At 43.9% G+C, this 19,502-nt stretch overlaps 1 protein-coding gene across 1 annotated transcript in view; it reads left to right on the top strand.

Annotated features, from left to right (window-relative positions):
- LOC132834551 (NACHT, LRR and PYD domains-containing protein 3-like) overlaps nt 1-19,502 on the top strand; it is a gene marked incomplete at its 3' end in the record, with an annotated part of 37,154 nt that overhangs the window by 136 nt on the left and 17,516 nt on the right. Inside the window, exons 2-4 of the mRNA XM_060853493.1 lie at nt 13,479-13,642; nt 14,706-14,819; nt 17,469-17,563. Of these exons, the coding sequence (XP_060709476.1) occupies nt 17,500-17,563 (64 nt within the window). The remainder of the gene's footprint in view (nt 1-13,478; nt 13,643-14,705; nt 14,820-17,468; nt 17,564-19,502) is intronic.

Below are 19,502 nucleotides of genomic sequence, written 5' to 3'. Positions count from 1 at the left end.
TATTCTGTATTTAACTTTAAGCTTCCTTTTTAAGGCCATTGTTTCATGTTGGGGTTATGTTGCATTGGCTGTTATAACCATTGCTTTATCTTGTAGCAATGGCACTTGCTCAGAGTGCCCTCAGACGGTGTCTGGGCTAGTCTTTTACACAGGGAGGTAGCAAGATCAAACCACTCCTACTCGGTATCCTACTTTTATTTTTAACAGGCATTTTGAGTGAGGTGAATCAGTGTGTTATCCTGGACTACTTTGATGGAGATGGTATCTCATCCTCTGTGGTTATTTATCACAACACGTATCATGTGTCTTTTGTGAAAGTTTTCAATTTTGAAATTGTTGAGAACGAGGTTCAGGAACTCTGACAGTTCTCAGTCGGCAGGGTTTAACTCGTCCTACTCCTTGACACCTGAAATTCAGGAAAGTCCCTTCAGAGTTTGGCTGGAACTCAATCATCAATTAATCGGTTTGGATTTTCCACATTGCACCAGATCAAAATACCTATCAATAATGTTGCAGCAAGTCAGGACATTATAAGTATATATTTTTCAGATTTTTATAGCTGAACTGAGTGAAGACTTATCAAGCCTGTTCAATTTGGTTTTACCAGAAATGGTGTCCTTTTTTCTCAATAAAGACTTATTTAGTCAAGATTAATTTTATCAATGGGTGGAACTAAGGGACAAGTAGTGGGCGGCACGGTGGCACAGCGGTTAGCACTGCTGCCTCACAGCGCCAGAGACCCGGGTTCAATTCCCGACTCAGGCGACTGACTGTGTAGAGTTTGCATGTTCTCCCCGTGTCTGCGTGGGTTTCCTCCGGGTGCTCCGGTTTCCTCCCACAGTCTGAAAATGTGCAGGTCAGGTGAATTGGCCATGCTAAATTGCCCCTAGTGTTAGGTAAGGGGTAAATGTAGGGGTATGGGTGGTTTGTGCTTCGGCGGGTCGGTGTGGACTTGTTGGGCCGAAGGGCCTGTTTCCACACTGTATGTAATCTAAGCTTAAAAAAAAGTCAGCGACAAAGAGAGATCAGCTGAAATGATCAGACACAGAACTTATAGCAGTGATAGAAAATGCTATAGGATTGAAGTGATTATACCTTCTTAACCCTATCTGAGTCTCTCTGCATTTGTTCTTTTTGTTTCCTATTGCGTCTTCTGTCTCAAATTCACCTCTTTGTGGCTACAGCCATCGATTATAGTGCCAGACATGAGCTAAAATGGTCAGTTCGACACTGGAACATCTGATTCAATCTGCTCATATTCACCACTATCACTGAACTTTTAGGAGGGATCGACCAGTTCTCATGGAGAGTGTTTAATAGTTGCTTAGTCTGAATTGAAAGCAGCTTACAGCAGAGGTCATGTGACTATGCAAGACACAAGTGTATAGTGTACTTACAAACAGATTTCTCCAAACAACCCCCCTTTTCACAAATAAAATGAAAAAAAAGGTGCTTGCGGTGTCATTCACAGTTACAACTAATCTAATGTACATGATCAATAAAGAAAATGATTACTCATGAACAAAAACTGTACATTCATACCAGCCAGGTCCACTTTCATCACAGAATCATACAGTGAGGAAACAGACCTTCGGCCCAACAAACCCATGCTGACCAATCTCAAACTAAACTAGTTACACTTGCCTGAGCTTGGCCCATATCCCTGCAAATGTTTCTTATTCATTTACTTATCCAAATGTCTTTTAAATGTTGTAACTGTACCTGCATCCACCACATCCCCTGCATGTTCACTCCACAAGGTAAGCACTCTATGTAAAAAGATAGCCCCCATGTCTTTTTAAAATATTCCTTCCCCAAACTTAAAAATATACCCCTCATCTTGAAATGTCCCACCCCAGGGGAAAGGCACCTTATTTAAACCCTTCATCACTTTATAAACCTCTATAACATCATGCTGCAAACTCCTAGGCTCCAGTGAAAAAAGTCCCAACTTAACCAACCTCTCCGCATAACGCAAGCCCTCCATTCCTGGCAGCATCCTAGTCAATCTCTTTTGAACCCTCGCCAGCTTAATAATGTCCGTCTAATAACGGGGAGGTCAAAACTGGACACCAGAAGAGGACTCATCAATGTACTGTATGACGTTAACATAATATCCCAAATTCTATAGTCAAAAGTCCAAGCAACAAAGGTAAGCATGCTGAATGCTGCCTTAACCACCCAAGCTCTATGCGGTGGGTCTCTCTGATCAATTCAACCCTATTGAAGGGCCTCCTTCCAACTATTTCACTCATGTCCTTATTCATTTTACCAAAATGCAACACTTGTTGTTTCCCCAAATTAAGCTGTATCTGCCGATCTGTCAGCTCACTAAGTCCCTGTACATGCATTTCATTCATAATTGTTAAATCCATTCAGGTTTTTAAAGGCATCCATGAGAGTTATTATTGATTATTGCGAAAACTATTTCTTGTCCTGTGCCCCGATATCCCACAGCACAGCCTTAGTAATACGCTTGGGTACAGGTTCATATGATGAAGACAAATTAGCCAAGAGTCTTTTTAGATAGCTCATAGATCTAAAGCTTTTATATCTATTGGTCACTGCATCCCAGGACCTAAACAAAGGTCTTTTGCTGATGATTTTTGTGCTTGGTTTCAGGCATTGTTCATTGCACTTCAGCTTCAGGTTCTTCTACTACTGTCATTGTATCAACTCTTATCTCTGGGTCAAACAGTTGTACTGGATTCAAATCATGGTCTGCAAAGGGCTTCTTTTCTCATATCTCCACATCCATGGACCAGGAGATCATTCATGAAACCTTCTACTCGTGGAAGATCACTGACTATTTCAGACTCTGTGTGTGCTATATCCTTCGTGGGCTATGGAAATGCTGAATGACATTCACAACCATCTGCATCTCCCAAACAAAAGGTGATAAATGACAGAAGCTGGTAAATGACAGACAAGGAAGTGATTATTCTTGCCCTCTTGGAGGTGTGATAGCTTTTGATCAGCATTTTCCCCATTTTTAGGTTTCTGTTCACAATTGGCAGGATCCTAATACAGTGTCAGAGAGTCCTCCAGCCCAGAGACAGGCCCTTTGGCCCACACTGGTCCATGCCGACCAAAATGCCCATTTACGCTAACCCCATTTCCCTGCACTTGGCCCATATCCTTCTAAACCTTTCCAATCCATGTATTTATCCAAACGCCTTTTAAATGTTGTTACTGTGCCTGCCTCAACAGTGTTCATTCCATATGCGTACCACGCTCTGTGTATAAAGGTTGTCCCTCAGGCTCCCTTTTGTTCATTCCCCTGTAAACTTAAATTATTGCCCTCTTGTCCTTGATTCTTCAACCCTGTGAAAAAGACTGAGTGCAGTCACTGTATCCATGCCTCTCATGATCTTATGTACCTCTAAAAAGAATCCTAGTTGGGCCAACCTCTCCCAATAACTCAGACAGTTGAGTCCTGGCAACATCCTGACTAATTTCTTATGCACTCTTTCCAATTTAATACCATCTTTCTTGTAGCAAGGTGATCAAAACTGAACACAATACTCCAAGCGTGGCCTCACTAACATCCCTTACAACTGCAACGTAACTTCCCAATTTCTACACTCAGTGCTCTGACTGATGAAGGCTAGGACCCTTTTTCACTGGCCAGTCTATCTGTGACTCCACTTTCAGAGAACCGTACACCTGAACTCCAAGGTCCCTCTGATGCACTACACTCCTTCAGGCCCTACTATTCAACATGAAACTCCTACCTTGACTTGACTTTTCAAAATTCAAGATCTCGCACTTATCTAAATAAAACTGCATTTGCCATTTCTTGGTTGAGGTCCCCAGCTGATCAAGATCCTGCTGCAATTTCTGATAAATTTCCTCACTATCCACGTTATCGCCTATTCTAGTGTCGTCTGCAAACTTACTGATCATGCCTTGTACATTCTCATCCAATTCGTTGACATAGATAACAATGGGCCCAGCATCGACCCCTGAGGCACTCCATGAGTCACAGGCCTCCAGTCCGACAAGCATCCTTCCAGTATTACCCTCTACTTCTGACCATCAAACCAATTGTGAGTCCAATGTGTCAACTCGCCCTAGTTTCCATCGAACCTTCAGAGCAATCTAACCTTCCAGAATAGCCTTCCATGTGGAATCTTATCAAAGGTCTTGCTGAAATCCATATAGACAACGTTTACCACTCTGCTCTCATCAACCTTCCTGACCTCTTCTTCAAAGAACTCTGTGAGGCGTAATCTCCCATCCACAAAGCCCTGTTGATTACTCTTGATCAAACCCTCTCTTTCCAAATACATGTCTCCCTTTTCTCTCTGAATCTGTTCAAGTAATTTATCCACCACAGATGTTAGATTTACTGGCCCGTAGTTCCCAGGATTTTCTTTGCAGCCCTTCTTGAATAACACACTGTCTGCTACCCTCCAGTCTTCTGGGTCCTCACCCATGGATAAAAATGATGCAAAAATATCAGCTCGGGGGCCCCACAATTTCTTTAGAACCCCAAAAATGTTCTAGAGCGGAATCCTTAATTCTGTTTAGATCTGTTTAACCCAGTGTTGTTTATATATTGGACTGTTACTCAGTAAACATTACTGACTGTGTCATATTTGATTACGGAGCTGCTCAAGCTGATAAAGTCCGATGAGAGTTGCAGCTTGTGGAATGTAAGGATGCAGCACCAACCTTGTGGAAAGTCTAGGTGCAGGTGTGAGACTTTTGGTCTTTAATAGTGCAGAAATGTAACTTTTGAGTGGGAAAGGTTTTAACTATGTCTCTCACTCGCAGATTGGACATGATTTTACCTGCCCTAACTGGGTGTGGTCTTGTCAGCGTGAGCCAGGTGCACACCCCCACCACCTCCTCATTCACTGCTACACACCCCATAATGCACTAGTATACCCCCATTAAAATAAAGGTCCCATCTGCTATGTTTAAACAAATGACTCAGGGGCAAATGAGATTGTTACCAAGTCAATTGTTCTCGAACATACACTGTCGATCATCATAATGCAGCCTTATTTATGATTAATTTTTAAAGTGTGGGAGGTAAGGGTTTATAATATTTGTGGGGCTGTCCTTCACATTATCCTCTTGAAGATAGTAATTCTCTTTCCTCCTACTCTCCACAACCCTCACTTACGCCCTGATAATTGAGTTGGTCCATATATTTTTTTTTCCCATCACCCCATAAGCAAGAAAGGCCAAAAGATGGGAATCTGTAAGGATGGCAAGCAGCCAGGGTAAAGAAAAGGCAGACAGGAATGCCTCAAACTCTCCCCTTGAAGCCAAAAAGGAAATTTTGAAGATAAAAATCAAAATCTTCGTTCAGAATGAAGTTGCAAAGGAAGGTCATGGGCCATATTGAGGTTCGCAAGTGGGAATGCAACATGAGAATTCCAAGGTAAAATGCCAAGATCAAATTATAACTCGGAAACTGGACCTAGGAGCTGCTATGAAAGCTTGGGGTTGAATGAAATAGATGAGAAATATAAAGGGTGTTTGTCAAAAGGCCACATTATCCTTTTTTCTTCCAACACGACTTCCCTCTAATTTTCTTCCTGGCTGCGTGGGCTGCCTCGATTGATGCGCTAACACTATGCATAGAACATTGGAGCGCAGGTTAGAATGCATACCACTACAACCATAACTGCATTAACGTATCAAAAAGCTACTCGAAATTGGTATTCCTACCAGAGAGTGCAGCGAAAACCAAAGTACCGAGAAACGCATGAGTGGAGAATATATCCCATTTCCAGTGTGCTGAAGGCAAAATTAGAATGATTTGTTATGTGGAACTGCAGTGATGGAAGTTGTTAAGAAATTATCAGTGGATGGGATAGACTTACTCCTGGTTAATGATGAGGCGTGAGTGAAAGTTATAGTTTCAGCCTTGATCATGAAACATCTCAAGGAGCTCATAAGGGGCAGAACAGTTACAATAACAAAAGGAGGAACATGCAGAAGAATGGCGAAACAAAGGTCACAGTAACTTCACAGGGAAACGTTAGAGGGTTCAAAAATCTGTTTAAAATGAGGATGATTCTAAATAGATGTTCACGGAGTCTTTGTTATTTGAGGGTCAGGAAACAGATCTAAAATTAAGTAAGTTAGCACAAACTGAAGCAAAGGCTATTAAAAGCTGGGTTTTGTGAGAAAGTGGAGACTCCATCACTGACCTGTGGATGGAGAAAGGATGATTGTCTATCAGATAGTAGAACTACCCAGATCTTGTGAGTATGTATTGCAAGTGACAAATGACATACCTATGGTTGGACATATAGGAATACAGAAAAGAGCTGAAAATGTGTTGCTGGAAAAGCGCAGCAGGTCAGGCAGCATCCAAGGAATCCTGAAGAAGGGCTTATGCCCGAAACGTCAATTCTCCTGCTCCTTGGATGCTGCCTGACCTGCTGCACTTTTCCAGCAACACATTTTCAGCTCTGATCTCCAGCACCTGCAGTCCTCACTTTCTACTCGAGGAATACAGAAAACTCAAGCCTCGTAAAAAACAGGCATTTTACAAGGCCAAGATTTTATAAAGATATAGTACAGCACTATATATGTTACCAAAACAGACCGTTCAGCCCAGCTCATGCATGCTGACCGAAGTTTCCCAAACTAAACTGGTCCCACGTGCCTGCATTTGGCCCATATTTCTATAAAGCTTTCTGATTCATGGAGGTATCAAAATGTCTTTTAAAGATTGTTACTGTTTCTGCAATCTGTATCTAACACTTCCTCTAGCAGTTCATTCCTGACACAAAACTGTAAGAAAAAGTTGCCCCTCAGGTCCCTTTCGCATCTTTTTTCGTCTCACCTTGAACCTACGGCCCTGTAGTTTTGAATTCCCCCGCCCTAGGGAAAAGACCGTTGCTATTCACTTTATATGTGTTCCTCATATTTTTATAAACCGTGTTATGTCACACCTCAACATCCTCTGTTCCAGTGAAAAATGTCCCCCTAGCCTATCGAAGCTCTCCTTGTAACTCAAACGCTTCAGTCTGTGTTGTGACATATACACCCCATAATATTATCCATTTAAAAATGGTCTTTCAGTTCTTTTAAGGGTACTGGTGTGTAAGAAAACACAGGCAGCATGTTAGAACGGTATGAACAATGTGGGCTACGGTGAGTTCAGTGGTAGAATTGTGTGGGAGGGGAAGCAAGGGGGCTGAGAGATAAATGGGAGGGGGTGGGGCTGGGGGTTAGATAGCTAGGAATGAGGTAGGTACGTGGAGGTGTGGGGTGATGGTGAAAGGTCAGAGCAGAGTGTGGAGTGGATAAATGCAAAGAAAGATGGACAGGTGGGACAGTTCAAGAGACTCAGGCCTTGCATGTCCTTGGCAGAGTTAGGGGTGTAAGGGAAGAGTGGGAGTTGAAGTGGTCGGCCACAGGGCAGTGGGGTTGTTCAGTGCAGGTGTCCTGGAGATGTTCTCTGAAACATTCCGCAAGCTGGTGCCCTGTAACTCCAACATAGAGGAGACCACATCAAGAGCCACGGACTCAGTAGATGAGGTGTTTGGATGTACAGGAAAATCTCTCCCTGGTGTGGAAGGATCCTTTGGTGCCTTAAATGGAGGTGAAAAGGGAGGCGCGGGCACAAGTTTTGCATCTCTTGTGGTGGCAAGGGAAGGTGCTGGGAATGGAGGGTGGGTTGGTGGGGGGGGGGTGGACCAAATGAGGGATTTGCAGAGGGAATGGCCTTTGCAGATTGTTGAAAGAGCTGGAGAGGGAAATATATCTCTGCTGGTGGGGTCTGACTGTGGATGGCTGAAAAGGCAGAGGATGATGTGTTATTTCCGGAGATTGGTTGGGCAGAAAGTAAGGACCGGGGGGGAATCTATCTTTATTGTCGTTGAGGTGTGGGGTTCAAGGGTGGAGGTGTGGGAAGTGGAGGGGATGCACTGGAGGGCATCGTTGACCACGTAGGAGGGGAAGTTGCTGTCCTTGAAGTAGGAGGCCATGTGAGATGTTCTGGAGTGGAATTCATCCTTGTGGGAGCAGATGTGGCTGAGGTGGAGGAAATGGGAGTAAGGGATAGCGTTTTTACTGTAGGTGGGATAGGAGTAAATGTCCCTGTTGAGTCAGTCGCCAGAAATGGAGGTGGAAAGGACAAAGAAGGAGAGGGAGGTGTCCGAGATGGTCCAGGTGATGGTCAGGGTGGAAGGTGTTTGTGAAGTTGATGAACTGCTCAACCTCCTCTTGGGAGCACAAAGTGGTACGAATACAGTCATCGATGTAATGGAGGAAAAGATGAGGAATGGTGCTGGTGTAACTGCAGAAAATGGACTATTACACGTACCTGACGTCGAGACAGGCATAGCTGGGGCCCAACTGGCTGCCCACGGTGACCCCTTTGTTCTGAAGGAAGTGGGAGAATTCGATGGAGAAATTATTGATGGTGAGGACCAGTTCAGCCAGTTGAATGAGTGTGTCGCTGGAAGAGTACTGGTTGGGTCAGCGGGAGAGGATGAAGCTAAGGGCTTGGAGGCCTTCGTCATGGCTGACAGGGGTGTACAGGGACTGCATGTCCATGGTGATGAGGCATTGGAGACCGTGAAGCAAAGTCATGGAAGAGGTGGAGGACATGGGCGGTGTCCCAAATGTATGTGGGGAGATTCTGGAGCAAGCGCGGGGTTGGGGGGGGGGGATATGCAGAGACACGTTCGGTGGGGTGGGAGCACGATGGGTCAGCGAGGGGAAGTCAGGGTTTTGAGTAAGATGTAGAAAGGGGAGGTATGAGTTTCCCGGACTATGAGGTTGCAGGCTGTGGATGGGAGATCCCCTGAGGTGATGTGGTTGTGGATAGTCTGGGAGATGATAGCTTTGTGATGGGCGATGAGGTCGTGATTGAGGGGGCAGTAGCAGGGGTTGGTACCTGGTTTCAGTGGTATAAAGGTCAATGTAACAAGCTACAACTGCGCCTCCCTTGTCCTCTGATTTAATGGTGAGGTTGGGGTTGGAGTGGAGGGTTGCGCGTTGAGAGGGTGCGAGGTTGGATTGGGTGAGAGGGGTGGACATATTGAGGTGATCAATGTCACGGTGACAGCTGGAGATAGAGAGATCGAAAGCGGGTAACAGATTGGCATGGGGCATCCAAGTGGATAGGGTATGTTGGAGACAGGCAAGGGGTCCCCAGAGGGTAGGTAGGAGTTCTGATGGAAAAACTCAGTGCAGAGGCGGCAGATGAAAATTTCGATGACATGACACGTGTTGAATTCGTTGATCTGGGAGCGAAGTGGGATGACGGTCAGGCTTAAGTGAGGGGAAGGTGTGAGGTTTGCTAAAAACACATTAGAGCTGGGGGGCTAGGACCAGGAAGAACATCACCACGTTCCCTGCTTGGGGACCGTGCAGCCTTCAATATAGAGTTCAATCATTTTAGAGCCCGAACACCTTCCTTTACGTCCGTTCCCCACTCGCAAACCTCAGACATTGTCATGACACAAGCTGCTTTCAGCACAGCTAACTCACTTCCACCTCCATGTTGGCCCCGTTATCTGCTTCTCTTTCTCCCTGGCTCACCATTATAACTCTCTTTGTATACCTAACTGCTGTTCTCTGTCTCTGAGCAGCATCTCCAACTCCTGCAAACCCCTCTTCCCCATCCCCTGTCTTCAGCATATATGACTACCTTCTTGCTGCAATGAGTTCTTTGGAAGGCTGACTGGACATGCATTGGGAAGTCTGCTTTCTCGCTCACTCTTGCTCTCTTTTTTCTCTCTCTCTCACTCTCTCTAACACACACACACACACACACACACACACACACACACACACACACACACACACACCGTGGAACCAGTGCTCATCGCTGCTGTGCCTCTTTCTCTCTCACTCCTTTTGCTCTGCCACCTACTTGTTTGGGACTCTCTCCCTCTTTCTGTTCTCTGTTGTGCACATTGTATGCTCCCCACTGTCTGCACTACCTTTTTGCCCTTGCTGACCTTTTACACCCCCTAGCAGCCCGTTCTGTTCTGGTCTCGCTGCCCTGCTGCTCCTGGACATGCTCTACTCACAGTCTCTCTTCTCCTGCTGCTCCCTTATCCCACCAGCTGGTTTCTGCTTATTGGCACATTATTTCAGTTGCTCTTTGCCTCCCCTCAATTCAGACTCTCCGTCATTTTGACATTCATCGCTGCCATTTGAGTTTGACGTTGCAGCTTCAGGAAGCGTTTGGGTAAATTGTAACTTGGCGGTTGATTTAGTTTGCAGCCTCCATTTTAAATCAATATAACAAAATGTGTCTGCAATGGTAAGTAGGTTTGGGTTGAGGGGTGGGGGGGTTGAAGAAAGCACAGGGAATGCCTTGCCTTCATTAGACCGGGTGTGCAGTATAGGAGCAGGGAAGTCCATAAGACATAGGAGTGGAAGTAAGGCCATTCGGCCCATCGAGTCCACTCCGCCATACAGTCATGGCTGATGCATGTTACAACCTTATTAAACATTGGTTAGGGTACAGATAGTATGGTGGCGAGAAGTGCAGTATTCTATGAGGAGGACATGATTGCACTGGAGTGGGGGGCAGAGGAGATTTACCAGGAAGTTCCATCAAACCATAAAATATGGGAGCAGAATGAGGCTGTTCAGCCAATAGGCCTGGTCCGCCATTCAATCATGGCTGATATGTTTCTCAGTCCCATCCTCCTGCCTTATCCCCTTGGTCACTTTATTCATCAAGAGCTACCTATCTCTGTCTTAAATGCACTCAATGTCTCGGCCTCGGCAGTCCTCTGCAGCAATGAGTTCCGCACATTCATTACGCTCTGGTTAAAGAAATTCCTCCTCGTCTCTGTTCCAAAGGGTCATCCCCAGCGACTCAGCAGAACGCTGTAGCTGGAACTCATCTGCTTTGTCTATTTCTTTCTTTTCTTTTTCCTCTTTGTATTTCTTTTCTTCTTCTTGGTGACGTCCTGAACCCGGGGCCTCAGCACTGACCTGGCGAGGCCGCTTCCCAGCCCAGTATGGGCTTTCTTCCACAGCCCTGTGGAGGTCTCTTGGCCCGGGGTGGGAGACTTTCGGCTTGACCCACGGTGGTCTCTCAGTCCAGTGTCTCGCTGGCTCATGGCGGTCTCAATGAAATGCCCCTCGTCGTTCTACATTGCATCAAGTACAGACCCAACTGCTTCTCATACGATAGACCCTTCGTTGAATTCCATGTCATTTCAGGTTGTAAACGAGAGTGATACAGGAGTTGATACATTTGCATTTATATTCACATTGACAAGGAAATGGATCAAAGAAACAGGTAATAATTAGATGGCATAGTTATCGTAAATTTTAGTCAAATAGGCTAATAAAATTCAGCATTAACTGTGCCCTTTGCTGTTTGATTACAAAGAACTTTGGTCCTCACTATTTCTGTTATTTTATAGTCCAGTCATAAACAGGTTGGGTACTGTGTTATAAAATCTGATTAATGACGAGGAGCTAATTTTTTCACACAGAATAGTTTCATTTTTGTCCCCCTGTTGGCTCGTTCAAAACACAGATTGAAGAGCGGGTGGCTGATGGAGTATTTGTGTCATTCTTACCATACAGGGATTCAATGTCACTGGATACTAGTTCTTTAATGCATCACAAGATTATAGCACAAATGAGAGGCTGTGGAACTTAGATTAAACCTTTATCCAAATATATCCAAGTTGCAAAAAGGCCAAAGGTCATGTTTATGAGGAGGGCGTATGCGGAACACAGTTATTTGACTGGAAGCCTTGTTCCAGAATCAGGAGACACAGCATGAGGTAAGGACCTAGATTATGGTGAGCAATATCAGAGACTTCCTTTTTTTGTGTACAGGGGCAAACTCGTCTCTGTTAATTTGTATAGTTTGTCAGTACTATTATTAAGTTGTGGCATTCATAACGTACCAGGCAACAGATGGTGTTTTGTCCAGAAATTAACTTCTGACAGGACCACTTGAAAAAAAATCCAACTACTAAGGCTAAAATGCTAAAATTATACTTTTGCAAATGATGTGTAAATATGTGCACAAGTTATGACATTTTGAGGTGGCAGCTAGTAGTATTGTCACTGGACTGTTAACCCAGAGACCCATGTAATGTTCTGGGGGCCTGGGTTCAGAACCTGCATGATGGATGGCCAAATTTGAATTGAACAATAACTTGAACTTAAGAGTCTGTTGAAACTATTGCTGATTGTTGGAAAAACACCATCTGGTTCATTCATGTCCTACAGGGAAGGAAATCTGCTGGCTTTACCTCGTCTGGCCTACATTTGACTCCAGGTCCATAGCAATGCAGTTGACTCGGAACAACTGTTTGAGCAATTAGAGATGGGCATTAAATGCCAGCCTAATTAGCAATGCCAAAATCTCTTGAATGAATTTTAAAAATCTAATCACAGAATTAAGAGCCTTGACTGTTTGTTTGGCATAATGTCTGATCATTATCACAATCCAAATTTTCCCCTGAAGGCGGTAGATGAAGGAAATATGTGTTAAAGTGGATTGGGATTTCTCATCGGGAAAGTGTGTGTGTGTGCACACAAAGTGACCACACTCTGTTCAGTAATAGAGTCAGGAAGCTCCAGGTATTCTGTACCACAGTACGCTGAATGCCATGCTTTGGCAATGAACCCCACTTCCCATCTCTGTTTGAGTTTCTGTTCATGGAATATCAGCTAATATTCAGTTTACTGGAGCTCCCTTGAAAATACATTGTCATATTTGCTATTCTCTAAGCATGACATTATGTTTTAGTTTCACACTTTGCATTTATTTATTTCTTCACCTCACGTCTATTTCTTTCTCGAAACATTTCAAAACTGTGCCCTCTCTTTCTCGATTCATTTATGCAAGGAACATGGTCCCAATGTCTCCAGCCTTTCCACTGCACTATCTCATCTGTGGAACCATTTCTGTAAACCTCTCTGACGCTGTCTAACCCATTCCTATCCTGTGTGGTGCCCAGAACTGCACACAGTACTTCCCCTGATGTATGACTAGTTTCTTATCTAAATACAACCTCCCTGCTGTTGTACTCAGTGCCTCTATTAATGAAGCCTAGAATCTTAATAACATCTCTCTCTACCTTTCCTGCCACACTTATAGACCAAGGCTCATATTGGCCATGTTCTTGTAAATATTTTTAGAATCATACCCTTTATTTTATATGGCCTGTACATCTCCTTTGCATCAAACTGTATCATTCACATTAATTTCATCTGCCATATATTTGCCCACTTCATCAATGTCTCATGGACTTTGGTAGTTTTACATCATCTTCCGCAAATTTCACAATTCTCCGAAGGTTTGTGTCATCTGCAGACTTTGAAATTACCCCTGTGTGTTGTAAATTCTTGTTAATTGAGAGACAATAGGAAAAGCAAGGAGCTGAGTAGTGACCCCTTTTAAATTCCATTACTCCCTCCAGCTGAAAAATACTCGTTAACTATTGATATCCATTTTCCAACTCTCAAACATGCTCCCTTTTATCCCAATGCCAATAATTTTTTTTCCTAAGTCTTTCGTAGCACTGTATTTCCTGCTTTTCGAAAGACGTGCCCACCACATTAACAGCCTTGACTAATCAGCCAACTCCAATACACCAGGAGAGACCGGGACCCAAGGGTGCAGCCTCAGAGTGAAGGCCCAGCCCTTTAGAGCAAAGGTGGTGAACCTGTGCAGGTAAGGCATTGAGAATATTTCACACAGGGATCGATCGGCGCTTGATTGGCGAGGGGTGAAATGTTACAGAGCGAGTGGGTTTAAGAAACACGGACTTTTAGAAAATAGCAGAGAATAGTTAATTAAATGTAGTGCTTGGTGAGGTAGAAGGAACCAAACTAAACTATACCATTATCTTGGAAGGAAGGACACAATTGTTCAAAATAGAAAAATTAGATACATGCAAAATGTGGACGAGTCAAATTTGATGTAAGAGGGGGAAATTATGTCTCACCATTTACAGAATCGTTTTATAAGATCATGAGATAAAGGAGCAGAATTAGGCCATTCAGTCCATTGAGTCTGCTCTACCTCTTGCTAAGATCATGAGTGCTCTGATAATCCATAAGTCCACCTGCCTGTCTTTTCCCAATACATTTTGATTCCCTTATTGAGGAATCACCATGGAAAAACTGGCACTCTGTAAAGGTGTTAAATACTTTTTGGTGTTGGAGAATTGCATTTCCATTCACGCAAATGAGCCGGGCTTCACTAGAGCTGAGCTGGAACCAGTCTCCTGGCAGATTGAATAACTCGGGCTGGAGGCCGATTTATACAAACCAGAAGGAGTAAGGAGAAAGTGAGGACTGCAGATGCTGGAGATCAGAGCTGAAAACGTGTTGCTGGAAAAGCGCAGCAGGTCAGGCAGCATCCAAGGAGCAGGAGAATCGACGTTTCGGGCATGAGCCCTTCTTCAGGAATCCTGAAGAAGGGCTCATGCCCGAAACGTCGATTCTCCTGCTCCTCGGATGCTGCCTGACCTGCTGCGCTTTAGAAGGAGTAAGGGTTTGGGAGATGGGAAATGCTGACTTTCAAAGTCAATGGTGGCGTCGCAGGGCGGCCACTTAGATAATGATATCAAGAGCGGAACAGGGAGGAAAAGCAAATAGGGCCTAAAGGGAAAAATAGTAGAAAAAGGCAAAAATCATGGCTGTTTACTTAAATGCTTGTAGTATTCAGAGAAAAGGATAAATGAATTAACAGATCAAAAAAAGTTCATGGATTTTGTTTTATTTGTTCCCAGGATAAGGGTCTCACAGGCTGGGCCAGCATTTAATGCCAACCCCTAATTGTCCAGAGGACAGTTAAGAATCAACCATATTGCAGAGGGCCTGGAGTCACCGAAGGCCCAAACCAGGTAAGGATAGCAGTATCCTTCCTGAAAGGATATGAGTGAACCTGATAGGTTTTACCTGACAATGGATTTGTGGTCATTGCTAGACTGTTAATTCTCACTTTTTAAAAATTGGATTCAAATTCCACCATCTGCTAGGGTGGGTTTTGAACCTGGTTCCCCTGAACGTGACCTGTGTTTCTGGATTAACAGTCCAGCAATAATACAGCTAGGCCATCAGGAGTTGTGGAGGTACGGCCCCAACGAGATCAAAGCTGGCAACTAAAAGCTGTGTGAAGTTTTGAAAGGGCGTGCAAGAAATGAAGGGTGGTGAGGCAGCTTTCATGGTGTGTTATTTAATAAGTAAGATAGAAGAGATGGTTTTGGATCAAAAGATGTTGAACCGATATCCTTGGAGCTAAGAAATAATAAGTATAATATGACACTGGTGGGAGTAATCTGTTAGATTCAATTACTTACAGTGTGGAAACAGGCCATTTAGCCCAACAAGTCCACACCCCTACACCTAAGGCTATGGGCAAGTTAGCATGGCCAATTCACCTAATCTGCACATTGACTATGGGAGGGAACTGGAGTAAACACAGACACGAGGAGAATGTACAAACTCCACACAGTCAGTCACTCGCCTGAGGCAGGAATTGAACCCAGGTCTCTGGCACTGTGAGGCAGGAGTGCTAACCACTGTGCCACCAGAATCCCCTAGCAGTAATGTTCTTTAGAACAGAAATAACATTAAATAACGAGGACATGTAAAAAGGCAATGCATTAATCAGAGATGACTTTAATCTTCACATAAAATGGGAATGTCAAATTGGCAGAGCTAGCAAAGAGTACAACTTCATAGGGTATTCCGGGCAATTTCAGTGAACAATATGTTGTAGATCAACACCAAGATATGTAGGAGCTAATAATATGTAATAAGGCAGTTTTAATAAATGATTCTGGAATGAAAGATTCTCGGGGGAACAGTGAGTATTATTTGGCAGAGGTTAGATTTCTGTTGAAGAGTAAGAAACTTGGATCTGGGATAAATACAGAATCACAGTGATACACAGCCCAAAAACTGACCCTTCACTTCAACTCGTCTGCAATGACCAAATATCCCAGGCAAATCTCGTCCCATTTGCCAGCCCGGGGGCCATATATCTTTAAACTGCTCCTGTTCATATACCCATCCATATGCTTTCTAAATATTATAATTGTACCAGCCTCCACACCTTCCTCTGGCAACCCATTCCAGACATACACAACTCTGTGCATGAAAGGTTATGCCTTAGGTCCCTTTTAAAACTTGCCCCCTCACCCTAAACCTGTGCCCTCTAAGTTTGGACTCTGCCACCCCAGGAGGAAGACCTTGTCTATTTATCCTATCCATGTCCCTCATGATTTTATAAACCTCTATAAGGTCACCCCTCAGCCTCCGATATCCTTGGAGCTAAGAAATAATAAGTATAATATGACACTGGTGGGAGCAATCTGTTAGATTCAATTACTTACAGTGTGGAAACAGGCCCTTCAGCCCAACAAGTCCACACCCCTACATTTAGCCCTTCACCTAAGGCTATGAGCAAGTTAGCATGGCCAATTCACCTAATCTGCACATTGACTATGGGAGGGAACTGGAGTAAACTCAGACCCTCCAACCCTGGCAACATCCTTGTAAATCTTTCCTGAACCCTTTCAAGTTTCACAACATCCTATGTCAGTGAGATCACACTTGCATGCAGCATTCCAACAGAGACCTCACCAAAGTCCTGTACAGCTGCAACATGAACTCCAAACTCACATACTCAATGTGTTGACCAATAAAGGCAAGCATACCAAACAACTTCTTCAATATTCTATCTACCTGTGAGTCTGCTTTCATGTGCTGAACTTAAATTATGATTTGGAGATACCGGTGTTGGGCTGGGGAGTACAAAGTTAAAAATCACACAACACCAGGTTATAGTCCAACAGGTTTAATTGGAAGCACACTAGCTTTCGGAGCGGCGCTCCTTCATCAGGTGGTAGTGCCTAACTTTCTCTGTCAGTAGTTCTCAACACAGACTACCTACATTGACTCCCGTAGTTTTTCCTCCATGGCATCCATTCATATTTCCTTCAGAATATTCAATGTTTCAGAAGGAAAAGGAAGAATTTAGCTGTACAATAGGAATAAATTGTGCTAAACTCTTTCCTTATGAGAAATGTTATCCACCGGGCTGTTACAGTTTGCTGCAGCCACAGCTGAGGTATGTTACTTCAAATGAATGGTGGCTCAGTAGGTAGCATTGCTGCCTCACTGAGCTGGGGACCTGGGTTTGATCCGAGATTCAGGTGACCGTCTGTGTGGCATTTGCATGTTCTCTCTGTGTTTGCGTGGGTTTCCTCCAGGTGATCCAGTTTTCTCCACAGTCCAAAGATGTGCAGGTTATGTGGCCCTGATAATGCAGGATTAAAGGGATAGGGGGTGGGTCTGGGTCTGGGTGGGATGCTGTTTGGTGGGTGGTATGGACTTGATGAGCTGAATGGCCTTTTTCCACTCTATGATTTATTCAATGGTTCACATCCCATAAATCGTTGTTCGATTGGTGTGGGTAGGGAAATGGTCATCCTTCTTATTTTTTGTGGTTCAACTTAACAACTTTGTATCTCTAAAATTTATTTTAGGTCATCAAACCTAACAACATCCATAAAAACAATGGCTGAATGCTCAAATCTAAAAGAAAACACAGGATTTTCCGTTAGAACGAGAGGAGTCACAGGTAGAGTTAAGCAGATCAGTTCAAAAATCAATTGAAAATTTCCACCAGCAGGCTACAGGTCAGATATAGGCCTCCAGAGAGTACAGATCTCAGCAGCAGTAAGTAGATTGTGTGCTCGTGTGTTTTTTGTTAAAAAATATAATTATTTCTTTGGACGTGAACATTACTATCGAAGTCAGTATTTATTGATCACTCCAAATTGCCCTTGAACTGAATATAGTTACACAGACGCAAGAATCAATATCTTTATTTTGGTGCACGAGCAGAAATTGCTGGAAAAACTCAGCAGGTCTGGCAGTATATCTGGAGAGAAAAAAAATATTAACTGAAGAAGGGTCACTGGACCCAAAATGTTAACATTGCATTCTTTCCAGAGATGCTGTAAGATCTGCTGAGCTTTTCCAGCAATTTCAACTTTTGTTCCTGATTTCCCGCATCCAGAGTTCTTTGGTTTTGTTGATTTGTCTTTATTGTGGGTTTGGAGTCACATGTTGACTGTGACCCACTTTGGTCTATTTATCACAACTTGAATATAGTTTCAAGGTTACCATTACTCACCCTGGCTTTCAGATTTCTTAACTTCATCCACACGAATTTCATGTTATCCAATCCAAGCTCATTTCTCACAAGCATACTAATTCCACATTGTACTAACAAATCCCCACCACCAGCCTTCCCTTCTGAGCTGCTCGCTTGAAAAGTCACATACTCTGAATATTTAGCTTTAAGCTTCAATCTCGTTATAACCGTGTCTCTGTTTCACCGAGAAGATCATTTCTGTTAATCTCTATGACGTTAATTGATTTGCTTTCCATTGAATATTCATGCATTTCAGTAATAAAGCACCATTAATTACATCTTTTTACCTTTTTGTTCCTTCTTCATACTGATTTGCTCTTGCTCTTTGTTCGTTGTTCCTTCCTTTCCCACTCAGTGCCCCAAAGCCAAAATAGTTGCCATTCCCTATTGCAAGCTCACATTTCCCCCTCTTAATCCTTCAAAGCCCCGATTATTCAATTCACCAGGGCACTGGTCCCGGCACAGTTCACGTGAAACCCATCCCACTGGAACAGCGCCCATCCACCATGAATTGAAACCATTCCTCCCACACCAAGATTTAAGCCAAACTTTTGACTCCTTCACTTTATTTCTCCAATTGCCAATTTGCACATGATAATCCTGAGATGATCACCTTGGAGGTTCTGGGTTCTGGGTTTAGTTGTTAACTTTTCAAATCTTTTATCACAACCCCCTTTGGAGTCCTATCAGTGTTGCGAGTGCCAATGTGAATGAGGACAACTGGATTCCTCCCATTCTAATCCAAAGGTCTATCCAGCTTCGAGGAGACATTCCTAACTCTGACACCAGGAAAGCAACAGAGCCTTTGGAACTCATGCACACAGAGTCGCAGTGTCTATTCCTCTAATTGTACTGTCCCCCATCATTTCAACGTTCCCATTTTGTCTCCCAACATGAAAGGCCCCTGTGTTTCAGTGTTGTGGTCAGGTTGTTCATCATCCCTACAGTCCCCATTCTAATCCACATATGTTTCAAACACTTCATTAGGGAATCTCATCTGTAGGGAACCTGATTAGTACAGTGTGGAAACAGGTCATTTGGCCACAACACACATTTGGCCACAACAAGTTCACACCAACCCTCCAAAGAGTAACCCACCCAGACGTGTTTCCCAACATTTACTCCTGACTCATGCACCCAACACTCTGGGCAATTTAACGTGGCCAATTCACTGTGGGAGGAAACTGGAGCACCCGGAGGAAACCCACACAGACACTGGGAGAATGTGCAAACTCTGCACAGCCAGTTGCCTTGAGAAGGGAATCAGCCCCGGGTTCCTGGCACCGTGAGACAGCAGTGCTAACCACTGAGCCACCGTGCCACTCTACTGTTGGACAATTGTAGAGACTGATGCTTCTCA

Source organism: Hemiscyllium ocellatum, chromosome 40 (genome assembly GCF_020745735.1).
Source record: "Hemiscyllium ocellatum isolate sHemOce1 chromosome 40, sHemOce1.pat.X.cur, whole genome shotgun sequence".
Classification (NCBI taxonomy): domain Eukaryota; kingdom Metazoa; phylum Chordata; class Chondrichthyes; order Orectolobiformes; family Hemiscylliidae; genus Hemiscyllium; species Hemiscyllium ocellatum.
The sequence above is the reverse complement of the archived record's forward strand: the minus strand, read 5'-3'. Positions and strand labels throughout refer to the sequence as shown.